Here is a 16,687-nt window from a genome sequence, read left to right as displayed (position 1 = left end):
TGGTGTAGAGAATGGAAAGAGTGTGCAAAGCTGTGATCATAGCAAACGGTGGCTACATTGAATAATGTAAAATATTTAGGATATTTCTGTTCTGTTTAATTCTGTGTTTTTATGGTCTCCACTCTTGTTTCCTGCAACTAATCTGGGTGTATGGTCACCAGAGATGGCTTGAGCTGACAAATTAGTTAAAGCCTGCATTACATAGACACGAATGTGTTTTACTCGGGATAGCTTCGGAGTAGAACAATCCCTCATTGTCTCAAAATCAACTGGGTAACTAATCCAGGGTGTGGTTAAAACAACATCTCTGTGCAGATAATGACAGGATGAACCCAGAGTTGCTCATGATGCTCCTTGGTCTGCATGATGTAAAAACAGCCAACAAGTGCTCAGCATATGTGGGAAATCCTTCAAGACTGTTGGAAAAGCATTCCTCATAAAGCTGGTTGAGAGAATACTAAGAGTGTGCAAAGTTGTCAAGGCAAAGGGTGGCTACTTTGAAGAATATCAAATATAAAATATATTTTGATTTGTTTAACACTTTTTTGGTTACTACCTGATTCCATATGTGTTATTTCATAGTTTTGATGCCTTCTACAATGTAGAAAATAGAAAATAGAAAAACCCTGGAATGAGTGGGTACTGTAAATACACTGAGTGTACAGAACATTAAGAACACCTGCTGTTTCCATGACATAGACTGTCCAAGTGAATACAGGTGAATACAGGTGAAAGCTATGATCCCTCATGACTGCACGGTCAGGCATGACTCTAACACCATTGTTAAGTTTGCCGATGACACAACAGTGGTAGGCCTGATCACCGACAATGACGAGACAGCCTATAGGGAGGAGATCAGAGACCTGACCATGTGGTGCAAGGACAACAATCTGTCCCTCAACGTAAACAATATTACAAGGAATATATGTGATGATATAGAATTGGGCTGTTTAATTCCAGTCCTGGAGGGGCAAACCACTTCTGGTTTTTGTCTGGTAATTGCACTCACCTGATATCCCAGGTCTGAGTCAGTTCTTGATTAGAAGGAAATGATGAAAACCAGAACTGTTTTGCCATAATTGACATTGAACAGCCCTAAGACAAAATATACCACATGGAATATACACTGTACAAACCATTAGGAACACCTGCTCTTTCCATTACATAGACTGACAAGGTGAATCCAGGTGAAAGCTATGATCCCTTATTGATGTCACTTGTTAAATCCACTTCAATCAGTGTAGATGAAGGGGAGGAAACAGGTTAAAGAAGGATTTTTAACCCTTGAGACAACTGAGACATTGATTGTGCATGTGTGCCATTCAGAGGGTGAATGGACAAGACAAAATGTTTAAGTGCATTTGAATACGGTATGGTAGTAGGTGCCAGGCGCACCGGTTTGAGTGTATGAAGAACTGCAACACTGCTGGGTTTTTCAAGCTCAACAGTTTCCTGTGTGTATCAAGAATGGTCCACCACCAAAAGGACATCCAGCCAACTTGACACAACTGTGGGAAGCAATGGAGTCAACATGGGCCAGCATCTCTGTGGAATGCTTTAGATACCTTGTAGAGTCCATACCTCAACGAATTGAGGCTGTTCTTAGGGAAAAGGGATGTGGGGGGGATGCAACTCAATATTAGGAAGGTGTTCTTCATGTTTTGTACACTCAGTGTATATGATAATATAGGGTTAAGGACATTCAAAGGTAATTTCTAATTGAACCAACATCAACTGCATTTACCTTGAATTCAACCTCCTCGAATGCTGTAACATTGCCTTCATAAACTGCATTGTCTACAAGTGTTGAATCCCGTCCTAGGTAATTTAATCAAGTCAGCGTGTGGCTAATGCTAACTTTCTGTCTCACCATTAAGCTGGGGCTCTATTAACTAATTATAGGTACTGGGTTAGAGTTTGGGTTCAAATGGTTAAAATATGACTCTAACTCATTATAGATACTAGGTTAGGGTTAAAACATGAGCTGTACCTTACTGACTTTATAACATAACCAAACACAGGTTTCCAACATAAAACAAGGACTTGTCTCTCAGATCGTTCACGTCTGTCTGTCTGCCTGCCTGCCTGCCTGCCTGCCGACTTTTTCCAAATTTTGTTACGTTACAGCCTTCTTCTAATATGGACTAAATCAATAAAAAATCCTCCACAATATACTCACAATACCCCATACTGGCAAAGTGAAAACAGTTTCTGAGAAACTTTGCTGATTTAAAAAAATAAATAAACAGAAATACCTTATTTACATAAGTATTCAGACCCTTTGCTGTGAGACTTGAAATTGAGCTCAGGTATAGCCTGTTTCCATTGATTATCCTTGGGATATTTCTACAACTTGACTGGAGTTGACCTGTGGTAAATTCAATTGATTCAACATGATTTGGAAAAGCACACACCTGTAAATATAAGGTCCCACAATTGACAGTGCATGTCAGAGCAATAACCAAGCCATGAGTTTGAAGGAATTGTCCGTAGAGATCTGAGACAGGATTGTGTCGAGGCACAGATCTGGGGAAGGGTACCAAAAATGTTCTGTAGCATTGAAGGTTCCCAAGAATATAGTGGCCTCCATCATTCTTAAATGGAAGAAGTTCAGAACCACTAAGACTGTTTCTAGAGCTGGCCTCCCGGCCAAACTGAGCAATCAGGGAGAAGGGCCTTGGTCAGGGAGGTGACAAAGAACCCAATGGTCCGGTCCGTGTGACAGAGCTCTAGAGTTCCTCTGTGGAGAGGGAAGAATCTTCCAGAAGGACTACCATCTCCACAGCACTCCACCAATCAGGCCTTAATGATAGATTGGCCAGCCACTCCTCAGTAAAAGGCACATGATTCTCTGGTCTGATGAAACCAAGATTGAACTTTTTGGCCTGAATGCCAAGTGTCACGTCTGGAGGAAACCTAGCACCATCCCTACGGTGAAGCATGGTGGTGGCAGCATCATGCTGTGGAGATGTTTTGCAGTGGCATGGACTGGGAGACTAGTCAGGATTGAGGAAAAGATGAACAGAGGAAAGTATAGAGCAATCCTTGATGAAAACCTTCTCAAGAGGGCTCAGGACCTCAGACTGGAGCAAAGGTTTACCTTCCAACAGAGAGGATCTGCAGAGAAGAATGGGAGAAACTTCCCAAATACAGGTGTGTCAAACTTGTAGCATCATACCCAAGAAGACTCGAGGCTGTAATTGCTGCCAAAGGTGAATCAACAAAGTACTGACTAAAGGGTCTGAATACTTCAAGTAAATGTTATTTCATTTTATTTATTTATTTTAATTAGCAGAAATCTTGCTATCTGTCTTTCTCCTGGGGAATTGCTGTCAGGTCTTCATTCTTCATGTTTGTCCTTTCAGAAGTTCTTCTGATGAGTATTCAATCAACTGTTTATATTTTAACAAAGGGATTCACATCCAGGATCTGTTATTATACGATACCACATGTTCTTGTATATTTTGTTGTATGCAATTATGTGTGTGTGTGTATTGATTGGTTGATTGATCGACCCACACACTACACAGGAACTAGTAGGAAGGAACATGTATCAATAGTTTTTATTGAACACAGGTATTTTAGAAGGTATGGTTTTAACATACAGTATATGTAATTCAAAGCCTACAAGAAAAGTTATTTAAATATTTATATATATATCTATACAAATGTTTATGAAGGGTCAAAGAGCTTGTATCATAATTGTAGTTCTGCGGAGTGTACAAAGATAGACATGCACAACAAAATGTTTCCATGGCAACTGAATAGTCACCTTTACAAAATGGCAGAGTCTCAGAAATCTGGACTCACACACACGCACACACACACAGGCACACACACAAGCACAGGCACATGAACACACACACACTCTCACCAACATAGTGAACCCAGTCTCACACTCTCACCAACATAGTGAACCCAGTCTCACACTCTCACCAACATAGTGAACCCAGTCTCACACTCTCACCAACATAGTGAACCCAGTCTCACACTCTCACCAACATAGTGAACCCAGACCCCAGTCTCTTGGTTCTAAAACGGTAAACATAATAATGACATTAATGACATTAATTGCACTGTTCAGGTGGAGACTGGAGGGAGAACGTACTGTGTGTATGTGTGTGTATGTGTGTACATGTGTACCCCGCTCCTCTCCAGTTGACTCCCAGATGGCGCTGACCAGAAGTCCCTGTCTCTACTTCCTGTTGTTCAGAATGAATAAATGTCTCTGTCAGTCTCCACAGAGATTAGCTCCTCCTCCCAGGGATCAAACCCTGACAAACACAGGCACATACACTGCACAGCACAGGGAAAGGGCTACTCTGTCTTTTCAGCTTTGCCGTCTTTATTGAGCAGCTCGCTGGTTTTCCGGACAGTTCCGCTCTTTTCAGTCTCCAGACCAGAGGTTTTCCCAGGGTTCCCGGCGGCAGAATGTTTATCCAGGAAGTTGAGCATCTCACTAAGAACGGTCTGGAAGGTGCTGAGAGCCGCACACACTGCCGGAGTCCCGAATCCATGGGTGATCAGACTGGAGAACACAAACACATGAAGACATAAATATACATTACATATATAGATAGACATTATATACATTATATATACACTATATACACATTATATATACACTACTATTTTGTTACGTTACAACCTTATTCTGAAATTGATTAAATCGTTTTGTCTCCTCAATCTACACACAATAGCCCACAATGACAGAGAAAAAACACTTTTTTTTTTGCAAATGTATTAAAAATCTAAAGTATCCGGACCCTTTGCTAAAATTGAGCTCAGGTGCGTCCTGTTTCCATTTATCATCCTTGAGATGTTTCTACAACTTGATTGGAGTCCACCTGTGGTAAATTCAATTGATTGAATATGATTTGGAAAGACACACCTGTCTATATAAGGTCCCACAGTTTACAGTGCATGTCAGAACAAAAACCAAGCCATGTGGTCGAAGGAATTGTCTGTAGAGCGCCGAGACAGGATTGTGTCGAGGCACAGATCTGGGGAAGGGTACCAAAAAAAATCTGCTGCATTGACTGTCCCCAAGAACACAGTGGCTTCCATTATTTTTAAATGTAAAAAGTTTGGAACCGCTAAGACTGTTCATAGAGCTGGCCACCCAGCCTAACTGATCAATCGGGGGAGAAGAGCCTTGGTCAGGTAGGTGACAAAGAACCCAATTGTCACTCTGATAGAGCTCCAGAGTTCCTCTGTGGAGATGGGAGAACCTTCCAGAAGGACAACCATCTCTTCAGCACTCTACCAATCAGGACCTTATGGTAGAGGGGCCAGACAGAGGCCAATCCTCAGTAAAAGGCACATGATAGCAAGCTTGGAGTTTGCCAAAAGGCTCCTAAAGGACTCTCAGACCATTTGAAACAAGTTTCTCTGTCAGAGTGACTATCGGGTTATTGGTCACCTTCCTGACCAAGGTCTTTTACTCCTCTAGAAAGATTCTTGGTGGTTCCAAACTTCTTCCATTTAAGAATGATGGAGGCTACTGTGTTCTTGGGGACCTTCAACGCTGAAAAAAATGTTTTGGTACCCTTCCCCAGATGTTCCTACGGACAATTCTTTCCACCTCATGGCTTGGCTTTTGCTCTCACATGCGCTGTCAACTGTGGTACCTTATATAGACAGTTGTGTGCCTTTCCAGATCATGTCTAATCAATTGAATTTTCCACACGTGGACTCCAATCAAGTTGTCGAAACATCTCAAGAATGATCAATGGAAACAGGATGCACCTGAGCTCAATTTCGAGTCTCATAGCAAAGGATGTGAATACTGATGTAATAAAGGTAATTGTGTTTTTTACTTTCAATACATTTGCAAAAATGTATTCTATCCTGTTTTCACTTTGCCATTATGGGGTACTGTGTGTAGATTGTTGAGGCTGTTTTTTTATTTAATCTATTTTAGAATAAAGCCTGAATAATTCCCGAATGCACTGTACACTATATAGACACAATATACACTATATGTGCATTATAAATACACTATAGGCACTGCAGACACAACACACACTATACAAACACTATAGATATACAGTACCAGTCAAAAGTTTGGACACACCTACTGATTCAAGGGTTTTTCTTTATTTTTACTATTTTCTACATTGCAGAATAATAGTGAAGACAAACTATGAAATGACACATATGGAATCATGTATTAACTGAAAAAGTGATGAAATAAAAATATATTTTACATTATTCAATGTAGCCACCATTTGCTATGATGACAGCTTTGCACACTCTTGCCGTTCTCTAAACCAGCTTCACCTGGAATGCTTTTCCACCAGTCTTGAAGGAGTTCCCACATATGCTGAGCACTTGTTGGCGACTTTTCCTCCCTGCGGTCCCTGCGGTCCAACTCATCCCAAACCATCTCAATTGGGTTGAGGTTGGGTTATTGTGGAGGCCAGGTCATCTGATGCAGCACTCAATCAATCTCCTTCTTGGTCAAATATCCCTTTCCCAGCCTGGAGGTGTGTTGGGTCATTGTCCTGTTGAAAAACAAATGATAGTCCCACTAAGAGCAAACCAGATGGGATGGTGTATCACGGCAAAATGCTGTGTTAGCCATGCTGGCTAAGTGTGCCTTGAATTCGAAATACATCACAGACATTGTCATCATTAAAGCACCATCACACCACCTCCTCCGTGCTTCACGGTGGGAACCAAACATGTGGAGATCATCCGTTCACCTACTCTGCATCTCACAATGACAGTTGGAACCAGAAATCTCAAGTTTGGACTCATCAGACCAAAGGACAGACTTCCACAGGTCTAATGTCCATTGCTCATGTTTCTTGTCCCAACCAAGTCTCTTCTTCTTATTGGGGTCTTTTAGAAGTGGTTTCTTTGCAGCAATTCGACCATGAAGGCCTGATTCACGAAGTCTCCTCTGAACAGTTGATGTTGAGATGTGTCTGTTACTTGAACTCTGTGAAGCATTTATTTGTGCTGTAATCTGAAGTGCAGTTAACTCTAATGAACATATCCTCAGCAGCAGAGGCAACTCTGGGTCTTACTTTCCTGTGGCGGTCCTCGTGAAAGCCAGTTTCATCATAACACTTGATAGATTTGCGACTGCACTTGAAGAAACTCAAATTTCTTAATGTTCCATATTGACTGATCTTCATGTCTTAAAGTAATGATTCACTGCCATTTCTCTTTGCTTATTTGAGCTGTTCTTGCAATAATATGGACTTGGTCTTTTGCCAAATAGGGTTATATTCCGTATACCACCCCTACATTGTCACAACACAACCGATTGGCTCAAACACATCAAGAAGGAAATAAATTGTTAACCTTTATCAGGCACACCTTTTAATTGAAATGCATTCCAGGTGACTACCTCATGAAAAGTAGCCACTCTGCCTTGATGACAGCTTTGCACACTCTTGGCATTCTCTCAACCAGCTTCATGAGATAGTCACCAATGCATTTCAATTAACAGGTGTGTCTTGTTAAAAGTTAATTTGTTGAATATTTTCATTCTTAATGCGTTTGAGCCAATCCGTTGTGTTGTGACAAGTTAGGGGTGATATACAGAAGATAGCTCTATTTGGCAAAAGACCAAGTCCATATTACGGCAAGAACAGCTCAAATAAGCAAAGAGAAATGACAGTCCATCATTACTTTAAGACAAGAAGGCCAGTCAATGTGGAAAATGTCAAGAACATTGAAAGTTTCTTCAAGTGCAGTAGCAAAAAACATCAAGCGCAATGATGAAACTGGCTCTAATGATGACCGCCACAGGAAAGGAAGACCCAGAGTTACCCCTGCTGTTGAGGATACGTTCATTAGAGTTACCCCTGCCGTTGAGGATAAGTTCATTAGAGTTATCAGCCTCAGAAATTGCAGCCCAAATAAAAGTAACGGACACATCTCAACATCACCTATTCAGAGGAGACTGTGTGAATCAGGCCTTCATGGTCGAATTGCTAAAGGACACCAATAAGAAACACGAGCAATGGACATTAGACAGGTGGAAATATGTCTTTTGGTCTGATGAGTCCAAGTTTGAGATTTCTGGTTCCAACTGCCGTGTCTTTATGAGACGCAGAGTAGGTGAGCGGATCATCTCTGCATGTGTGGTTCCCACCATGATGCATGGAGAAGGTGTGATGGTGTGGGAGTGCTTTGATGGTGACACTGTCTGTGATTTATTTTGAATTCAAGGCACAATTAACGTGCATGGCAACCACAGCATACTGCAGCAATACGTCATCCCATCCAGTTTGCTCTTAGTGGGATGATCATTTGGTTTTTAACAGAACAATGACCCAACACACTGTGTAAGTGCTATTTGACCAAGAAGGATAGTGATGAGTGCTGCATCAGATGACCTGGCCTCTACAATCACCCATTCTCAACCCAATTGAGATGGTTTGGAATGAGTTGGACCACAGAGTTTATTTATTTTTAAATTATTTAACCAGGTAGGCTAGTTGAGAACAAGTTTTCATTTACAACTTGGTCCTGGCCAAGATAAAGCAAAGCAGTTCGACACATATAACAACACAGAGTTACACATGGAATAAACAAACATACAGTCAATAATACAGTAGAAAAAGTATATATACAGTGTGTGCAAAATAGGTAAGATAAGAGAGGTAAGGCAATAAATAGGCCATGGTGGCGAAGTAATTACAATATACATTTTAAACACTGGAGTGATAGATGAGCAGATGATGATGTGCAAGTAGAAATACTGGAATGCAAATGAGCAAGATAAATAAATACAGTATCTGGATAAGGTAGTTGGATGGGCTATTTACAAATGGGCTATGTGCAGTGATCTGTGAGCTGCTCTGACAGCTGGTGCTTAAAGCTAGTGAGGGAGATATGAGTCTCCAGCTTCAGTGATTTTTGCAGTTCGTTCCAGTCATTGGCAGCAGAGAACTGGAAGGAAAGGTGACCAAAGGGGGAATTGGCTTTGGGGGTGACAAGTGAGATGTGGTGACCAGTGAGATGAGATAAGGTGGGGATATACCTAGCAATGACTTGTAGATGTCCTGGAGCCTGTGGGTTTGGCGACGAGTTTGAAGCGAGGGCCAGTCAACGAGAGTGTACAGGTCACAGTGGTGGGTAGTATATGCAGCTTTGGTGACAAAACGGATGGCACTGTAATAGACTGCATCGAATTGGTTGAGTGTTGGAGGCTATTTTGCAAATGACATCGCCAAAGTCGAGGATCAGTAGGATGGTCAGTTTTACGAGGGTATGTTTGGCAGCATGAGTGAAGGATGCTTCGTTACAAAATAAGAAGCCGATTCTAGATTTAATTTTGGATTGGAGATAATAATGTGAGTCTGGAAGGAGAGTTGACAGTCTAGCCAGACACCTAGGTATTTGTAGTTGTCCACATATTCTAAGTCAGAACTGTCCAGAGTAGTGATGCTGGACAGGCGGGCAGGTGCGGGCAGAGATCGGTTGAAGAGCATGCATTTAGTTTTACTTGCATTTAAGAGCAGTTGGAGGCCACAGAAGGAGAGCTGTATGGCATTGAAGCTCGTCTGGAGGTTAGTTAACACAGTGTCCAAAGAAGGGCTAGAAGTATACAGAATGGTTTCGTCTGCGTTGAGGTGGATCAGAGAATCACCAGCAGCAAGAGCGACGTCATTGATGTACACAGAGAAGAGAGTCGGCATGAGAATTGAACCGTGTGGCACCCCCATAGAGACTGCCAGGCCCTCCGATTTGACACACTGAACTCTATCAGAGAAATAGTTGGTGAACCAGGCGAGGCAGTCATTTGAGAAACCAATGCTGTTGAATCTGCCGATAAGAATGTGGTGATTGACAAGAGTCAAAAGCCTTGGCCAGGTCGATGATTACAGCTGCACAGTAATGTCTTATCGATGGCGGTTATGATATCATTTAGGACCTTGAGCGTGGCTGAGGTGCACCCATGACCAGCACTGAAACCAGATTGCATTGCATAGCGGAGAAGGTACAGTGGGATTCAAAATGGTCGTTAACTTGGCTTTGAAGACCTTGGAAAGGCAGGGTAGGATAGATATAGGTGTGTAGCAGTTTGGGTCAAGAGTGTCTACCCCTTTGAAGAGGGGGATGATCACGTCAGCTTTCAAATCTTTTGGAATCTTAGACGATATGAAAAAGAGGTTGAACAGGCTAGTAATATGGTTTGCAACCATTTCGGCAGATAATTTTAAAAAGAGAGGGTCCAGATTGTCTAGCCAGGCTAATTTGTAGGGGTCCAGATTATGCAGCTCTTTCAGAACATCAGCTATCTGGATTTGGGTGAAGGAGAAATGGGGAGGCTTGGGCGAGTTGCTGTGGGGGCTGCAGGGCATTTGACCGGGGTAGGGGTAGCCAGGTGGAAAGCATGGCCAGCTGTAGAAAAATGCTTATTGAAATTCTCAATTATTGTGGATTTATCAGTGGTGACAGTGTTTCCTAGCCTCAGTGCAGTGGGCAGCTGGGAGGAGGTGCTCTTATTCTCCATGGACTTTTCAGTGTCCCAGAACTTTATTGAGTTTGTGCTACAGAATGCAAGAGTGAAGGAAAAGCAGCCAACAAGTGCTCAGCATATGTAGGAACTCCTTCAAGACTGTTGGAAAAGCATTCCACGTAAAGGTAGTTGAGAGAATGCCAAGAGAGTGCAAAGCTGTCATCAAGGCAAAGGGTGATTTGTTTAACACGTTTTGGGTTACTACATGGTTCCATATATGTTATTTCATAGTTTTGATATCTTCACTATTATTCTACAATGTAGAAAAGTACAAATAAAGAAAAACTTTTGTGTCCAAACCTTTGACTGGTACTGTATATCCACTATGTCAACACTACATACACAATATAGACATTATATATATACTAAATAGACACTATATACTATATATATATATATATAGTGTATTTTTGTATATATATATATATATATATATATACAAAAATACACTATGTTTACACTAAAAATAGATTATTTCGCTACTATATAAAGACTATATGTACATTATTTAGACACTATATAAATACTATATGTACATTATATAGACACTATATAGACACTATATAAATACTATATGTACATTATATAGCCACGATATAGACACTATATAAATAAATACTATATGACCATTATCTGACACTTTATATACACTATGTTTACAGTATGTGTACACTATATAGACACTATATAAATACTACATGTACTTTATATAGACACTATATATACACTATGTTTACACTATATATACATAATATAGCCACTATATAGCAGAAAATATATATATATATATATATATGCACTTAATATACTACATACACAAAATAAACATGATATCAGCTATATACTCTACATATACACTATATAGATACTATATAAACTACTATATAAACTATATAGACAATATATACTCTACATATACACTATATATGCAACATATACTCTGTATGTACCGTATAGACACAATATAAACACTATATTTGTCACGACTTCCGCCGAAGTTGTCTCCCCTGCCTGTTGGGGCGGTGCTCGGCGATCGTCGTCACCATCCTACGAGCCGCCACCGTTCCCTTTTTCGTTTGTCTGTTTGTTTTGTCTTATTAGTTTCACCTGTGTTTCTGTTGTTTGGTTTAATTGGCTTCCCTATATTTAGTAGGTAGGCCTGCCCTTGTTTTGTGCGGGATTGTCTTTATGTTACGAGTGTGCATGTTAGGTAGTGGTGGATTGTCTTTATGTTACGAGTGTGCATGTTAGGTGGTGGATTTTCTTTTCTTTAACTGAGCACTCTGTGGTTTTTGGGTTGTCTCGTTGTGTGTCCCGCGCCCTGTATTTGTTGGGCTTATTATTTTGTTGTGCCTGAGTAAAGCACTTAACCTCAGTAGAACTCTCTCTGTATCTGATTCCTGCACCCTTCTAGTCCCTTTCCTGCACCCACCTGACAATATTCACTGCATGCACAATATGTAGACACTATTCATACCATATATACACACTATATAGACATTATATAAAAGTTATATAGAAACTATATAGACAATATGTATATATATTATTTAGACACAATATTGGCACTGTTCAAAAGTTTTGGATCACTTAGAAATGTCCTTGTTTTCCATGAAAACTAACATGAATTGTGTTGCAAAATTAAGACGTTGACAAGGTTATAAATAATGATTTTTAATTGAAATAATAATTCTGTCCTTTAAACTTTGCTTTCTTCAAAGAATCAATTTTCAGCAATTACAGCCTTGCAGACCTTTGGCATTCTAGTTGTCAATTTGTTGAGGTAATCTGAAGAGATTTCACCCCATGCTTCCTGAAGCACCTCTTTGGGTCATGTTCTATTGTAGGAGGAAATTGGCTCCAATTAAGTGCCATCCACAGGGTATGGCATGGTGTTGCAAAATGGAGTGATAGCCTTCCTTCTTCAAGATCCCTTTTATCCTGTACAAATCTTCCACTTTACCACCACCAAAGCACCCTCAGACCATCACATTGCCTCCACCATGACTGACAGATGGCGTCAAGCACTCCTCCAGCATTTATTCATTTTTTTGTGATCTGAACACCTCAAACTTTGTCTGTCCATAATACTTTTTTCCACTCTTTCTCTGTCCAGTGCCTGTGTTCTTTTGCCCATCTTAATCTTTTCTTTTTATTGGCCAGTCTGAGATATGGCTTTTTTTCTGCAACTCTGCCTAGAAGGCCAGCATTCTGGAGTCGCATCTTCACTGTTGACGTTGAGACTGGTGTTTTGTGGGTACTATTTAATGAAGCTGCCAGTTGAGAACTTGTGAGGCTTTCAAACTAGACACTCTAATGTACTTGTCCTCTTGCTCAGATTTGCACCGTGGCCTTCCATTCCTCTTTCTATTCTGGTTAGAGACCGTTTGCGCTGTTCTGTGAAGGGAGTAGTATATGGCATTGTACAAGATCTTCAGTTTCTTGGCAATTTCTCGCATGGAATAGCTTTAATTTCTCAGAGCAAGAATAGACTGAGTTTCAGAAGTATTTTGTTTCTGGCCATTTTGTGCCTGTAATCGAACCCGCAAATGCTGATGCTCCAGATACCCAACTAGTCTAAAGAAGGCCAGTTTTATTGCTTCTTAAATCAGGACAACAGTTTTCAGCTGTGCTAACATAATTGTAAAAGGGTTTTCTAATGATTAATTAGCCTTTTAAAATGATAAACTTGGATTAGCTAACACAATATGCCATTGGAACTCAGGAGTGATGATTGCTGATAATGGGTCTCTGTACGCCTATGTAGATATGACATAAAAAAACAGCCGTTTCCAGCTACAATAGTCATTTACAACATTAACAATATCAGCACTGTATTTCTGATCAATTTTATGTTATTTTAATGGACCAAAAAAATGTGCCTTTCTTTCAAAAACAAGGACATTTCTAAGTGACGCCAAACATTTGAAGGGTAGTGTATGTATATATATATATACCTCCTTGTTATATATGTATGTATGTAATGTAATGTAATGTAATGTAATGTAGTGTAATGTAGTGTGTGTATGTTTGTGTATATATATATATACACACACTATATATTATAGAGACACAATATAGACATTATAAAGACACCATAAATAAACTACATAGACACTATATACACTCTATATACTTTATATATACAGTGCGTTGCGAAAGTATTCGGCCCCCTTGAACTTTGCGACCTTTTGCCACATTTCAGGTTTCAAACATAAAGATATAAAACTGTATTTTTTTGTGAAGAATCAACAACAAGTGGGACACAATCATGAAGTGGAACGACATTTATTGGATATTTCAAACTTTTTTAACAAATCAAAAACTGAAAAATTGGGCGTGCAAAATTATTCAGCCCCCTTAAGTTAATACTTTGTAGCACCACCTTTTGCTGCGATGACAGCTGTAAGTCGCTTGGGGTATGTCTCTATCAGTTTTGCACATCGAGAGACTGAATTTTTTTCCCATTCCTCCTTGCAAAACAGCTCGAGCTCAGTGAGGTTGGATGGAGAGCATTTGTGAACAGCAGTTTTCAGTTCTTTCCACAGATTCTCGATTGGATTCAGGTCTGGACTTTGACTTGGCCATTCTAACACCTGGATATGTTTATTTTTGAACCATTCCATTGTAGATTTTGCTTTATGCTTTGGATCATTGTCTTGTTGGAAGACAAATCTCCGTCCCAGTCTCAGGTCTTTTGCAGACTCCATCAGGTTTTCTTCCAGAATGGTCCTGTATTTGGCTCCATCCATCTTCCCATCAATTTTAACCATCTTCCCTGACCCTGCTGAAGAAAAGCAGGCCCAAACCATGATGCTGCCACCACCATGTTTGACAGTGGGGATGGTGTGTTCAGGGTTATGAGCTGTGTTGCTTTTACGCCAAACATAACGTTTTGCATTGTTGCCAAAAAGTTCAATTTTGGTTTCATCTGACCAGAGCACCTTCTTCCACATGTTTGGTGTGTCTCCCAGGTGGCTTGTGGCAAACTTTAAACAACACTTTTTATGGATATCTTTAAGAAATGGCTTTTTTCTTGCCACTCTTCCATAAAGGCCAGATTTGTGCAATATACGACTGATTGTTGTCCTATGGACAGAGTCTCCCACCTCAGCTGTAGATCTCTGCAGTTCATCCAGAGTGATCATGGGCCTCTTGGCTGCATCTCTGATCAGTCTTCTCCTTGTATGAGCTGAAAGTTTAGAGGGACGGCCAGGTCTTGGTAGATTTGCAGTGGTCTGATACTCCTTCCATTTCAATATTATCGCTTGCACAGTGCTCCTTGGGATGTTTAAAGCTTGGGAAATCTTTTTGTATCCAAATACGGCTTTAAACTTCTTCACAACAGTATCTCGGACCTGCCTGGTGTGGTCCTTGTTCTTCATGATGCTCTCTGCGCTTTTAACGGACCTCTGAGACTATCACAGTGCAGGTGCATTTATACGGAGACTTGATTAAACACAGGTGGATTGGATTTATCATCATTAGTCATTTAGGTCAACATTAGATCATTCAGAGATCCTCACTGAACTTCTGGAGAGAGTTTGCTGCACTGAAAGTAAAGGGGCTGAATAATTTTGCACGCCCAATTTTTCAGTTTTTGATTTGTTAAAAAAGTTTGAAATATCTAATAAATGTCTTTCCACTTCATGATTGTGTCCCACTTGTTGTTGATTCTTCACAAAAAATACGCTATATACAGTTGAAGTCGGACGTTTACATACACCTTAGCCAAATACATTTAAACTCAGTTTTTCACAATTCCTGACATTTAATCCTAGTAAAAATCCCCTGTTTTAGGTCAGTTAGGATTACCAGTTTACTTCAAGAATGTGAAATATCAGAAAAATAGTAGAGAGAATTATTTCTTTCAGCTTTTATTTCTTTCATCGCATTCCCAGTGGGTCAGAAGTTTACATACACTGAATTAGTATTTGGTAGCATTGCCTTTAAATCGTTTAAGTTGGGTCAAATGTTTTGGGTAGCCTTCCACAAGCTTCCCACAATAAGTTGGCTGAATTTTGGCCCATTCCTCCTGACAGAGCTGGTGTAACTGAGTCAGGTTTGTAGGCTCGCACACGCTTTTTCAGTTCTGCCCACAAATGTTCTATAGGATTGAGGTCAGGGCTTTGTGATGGCCACTCCAACACCTTGACTTTGTTGTCCTTAAGTCATTTTGCCACAACTTTGGAAGTATGCATGGGATCATTGTCCATTTGGAAGAACCATTTGCGACCAAGCTTTAACTTCCTGACTGATGTCTTGAGATGTTGCTTCAGTATATACACATAATTTTCCTCCTCGTGACACCATATATTTTGTGAAGTGCACCACTCCCTCCTGCAGCAAAGCACACCCACGACTACAGACACTGGGGACACCCCGTGAGAGGCTACACCGAACATTAACATGCAGCCGGGCCGGTGCATAGCAAGGAACAGCCGGCTACCTGCCACTGACAGCTGACCCAGACATCACCCGCCCCCCTGCACTTCTCTCTCGCTCTTCACATTCAGCGCTCTTCACATTCAACCAAAGACAAACAACACTGTTGTGCAGGTGTCCGCGGTGGAGCCGGAAAATGTTTGTTCCCTTGGACTGTTGGCGTGCAGCTGTTAAAACTCATTTGAATCTGCTGGGGTGTCGCGTGCTATTAAATGTATAATCTGCACATATTCGTTGTTGTCACGATCCGATGAAACTTGATGCAGCTAAAGAAATAATTATTATGACCTGAATAAGGATTCTATAAGACTATCAAAACATCCAAGAGGATCCTAATAGGACCTTTTAGGACTATGATCAGTTTCCCCCACTGCATCCCTCTACTAGCTAGAACCAGGAAATGTCTGCTCCTTGTTGGGCTCTAGGTGAGTGTAAATGGCTGCTCCTTGTTGGACTCCAGGTGAGTGTAAATGGCTGCTCCTTGTTGGACTCCAGGTGAGTGTAAATGCCTGCTCCTTGTTGGACTCCAGGTGACTTGGGTGTTCCATCCATGGCAGTGGATGCCCCTCCAGCTGCCTCTCCCTGTCCTAGTCAATCAACTGCCTGGGCCACTGTGGCCCCCCTCCGCTGGGTCGTGCTGTCTGGACCAGAGCTCTGTCCTTTTGGCTGTTGTGTTCTGCACACAGCATGAACCACCACTCTCTGGATCAGAGCTCTGTCCTTTTGGCTGTTGTGTCCTGCACACAGCCTGAACCACCA

General features: G+C 40.9%; 1 protein-coding gene across 1 annotated transcript in view; it reads right to left on the bottom strand.

Moving 5' to 3' along the window:
- Positions 1-3,586: 3,586 nt before the first annotated feature.
- Positions 3,587-16,687, bottom strand: part of tfap2d (transcription factor AP-2 delta (activating enhancer binding protein 2 delta)) — an 89,407-nt gene continuing 76,306 nt past the window's right edge. Inside the window, exon 9 of the mRNA XM_064990461.1 lies at positions 3,587-4,528. Coding sequence (XP_064846533.1) covers positions 4,318-4,528 — 211 coding nt within the window. The 3' untranslated portion in view covers positions 3,587-4,317. The remainder of the gene's footprint in view (positions 4,529-16,687) is intronic.

The sequence above is a fragment of the Oncorhynchus masou genome, chromosome 16 (assembly GCF_036934945.1).
Source record: "Oncorhynchus masou masou isolate Uvic2021 chromosome 16, UVic_Omas_1.1, whole genome shotgun sequence".
Lineage (NCBI taxonomy): Eukaryota > Metazoa > Chordata > Actinopteri > Salmoniformes > Salmonidae > Oncorhynchus > Oncorhynchus masou.
Note: the sequence above shows the minus strand (reverse complement) of the source record. Positions and strands in the feature narration are given on the sequence as shown.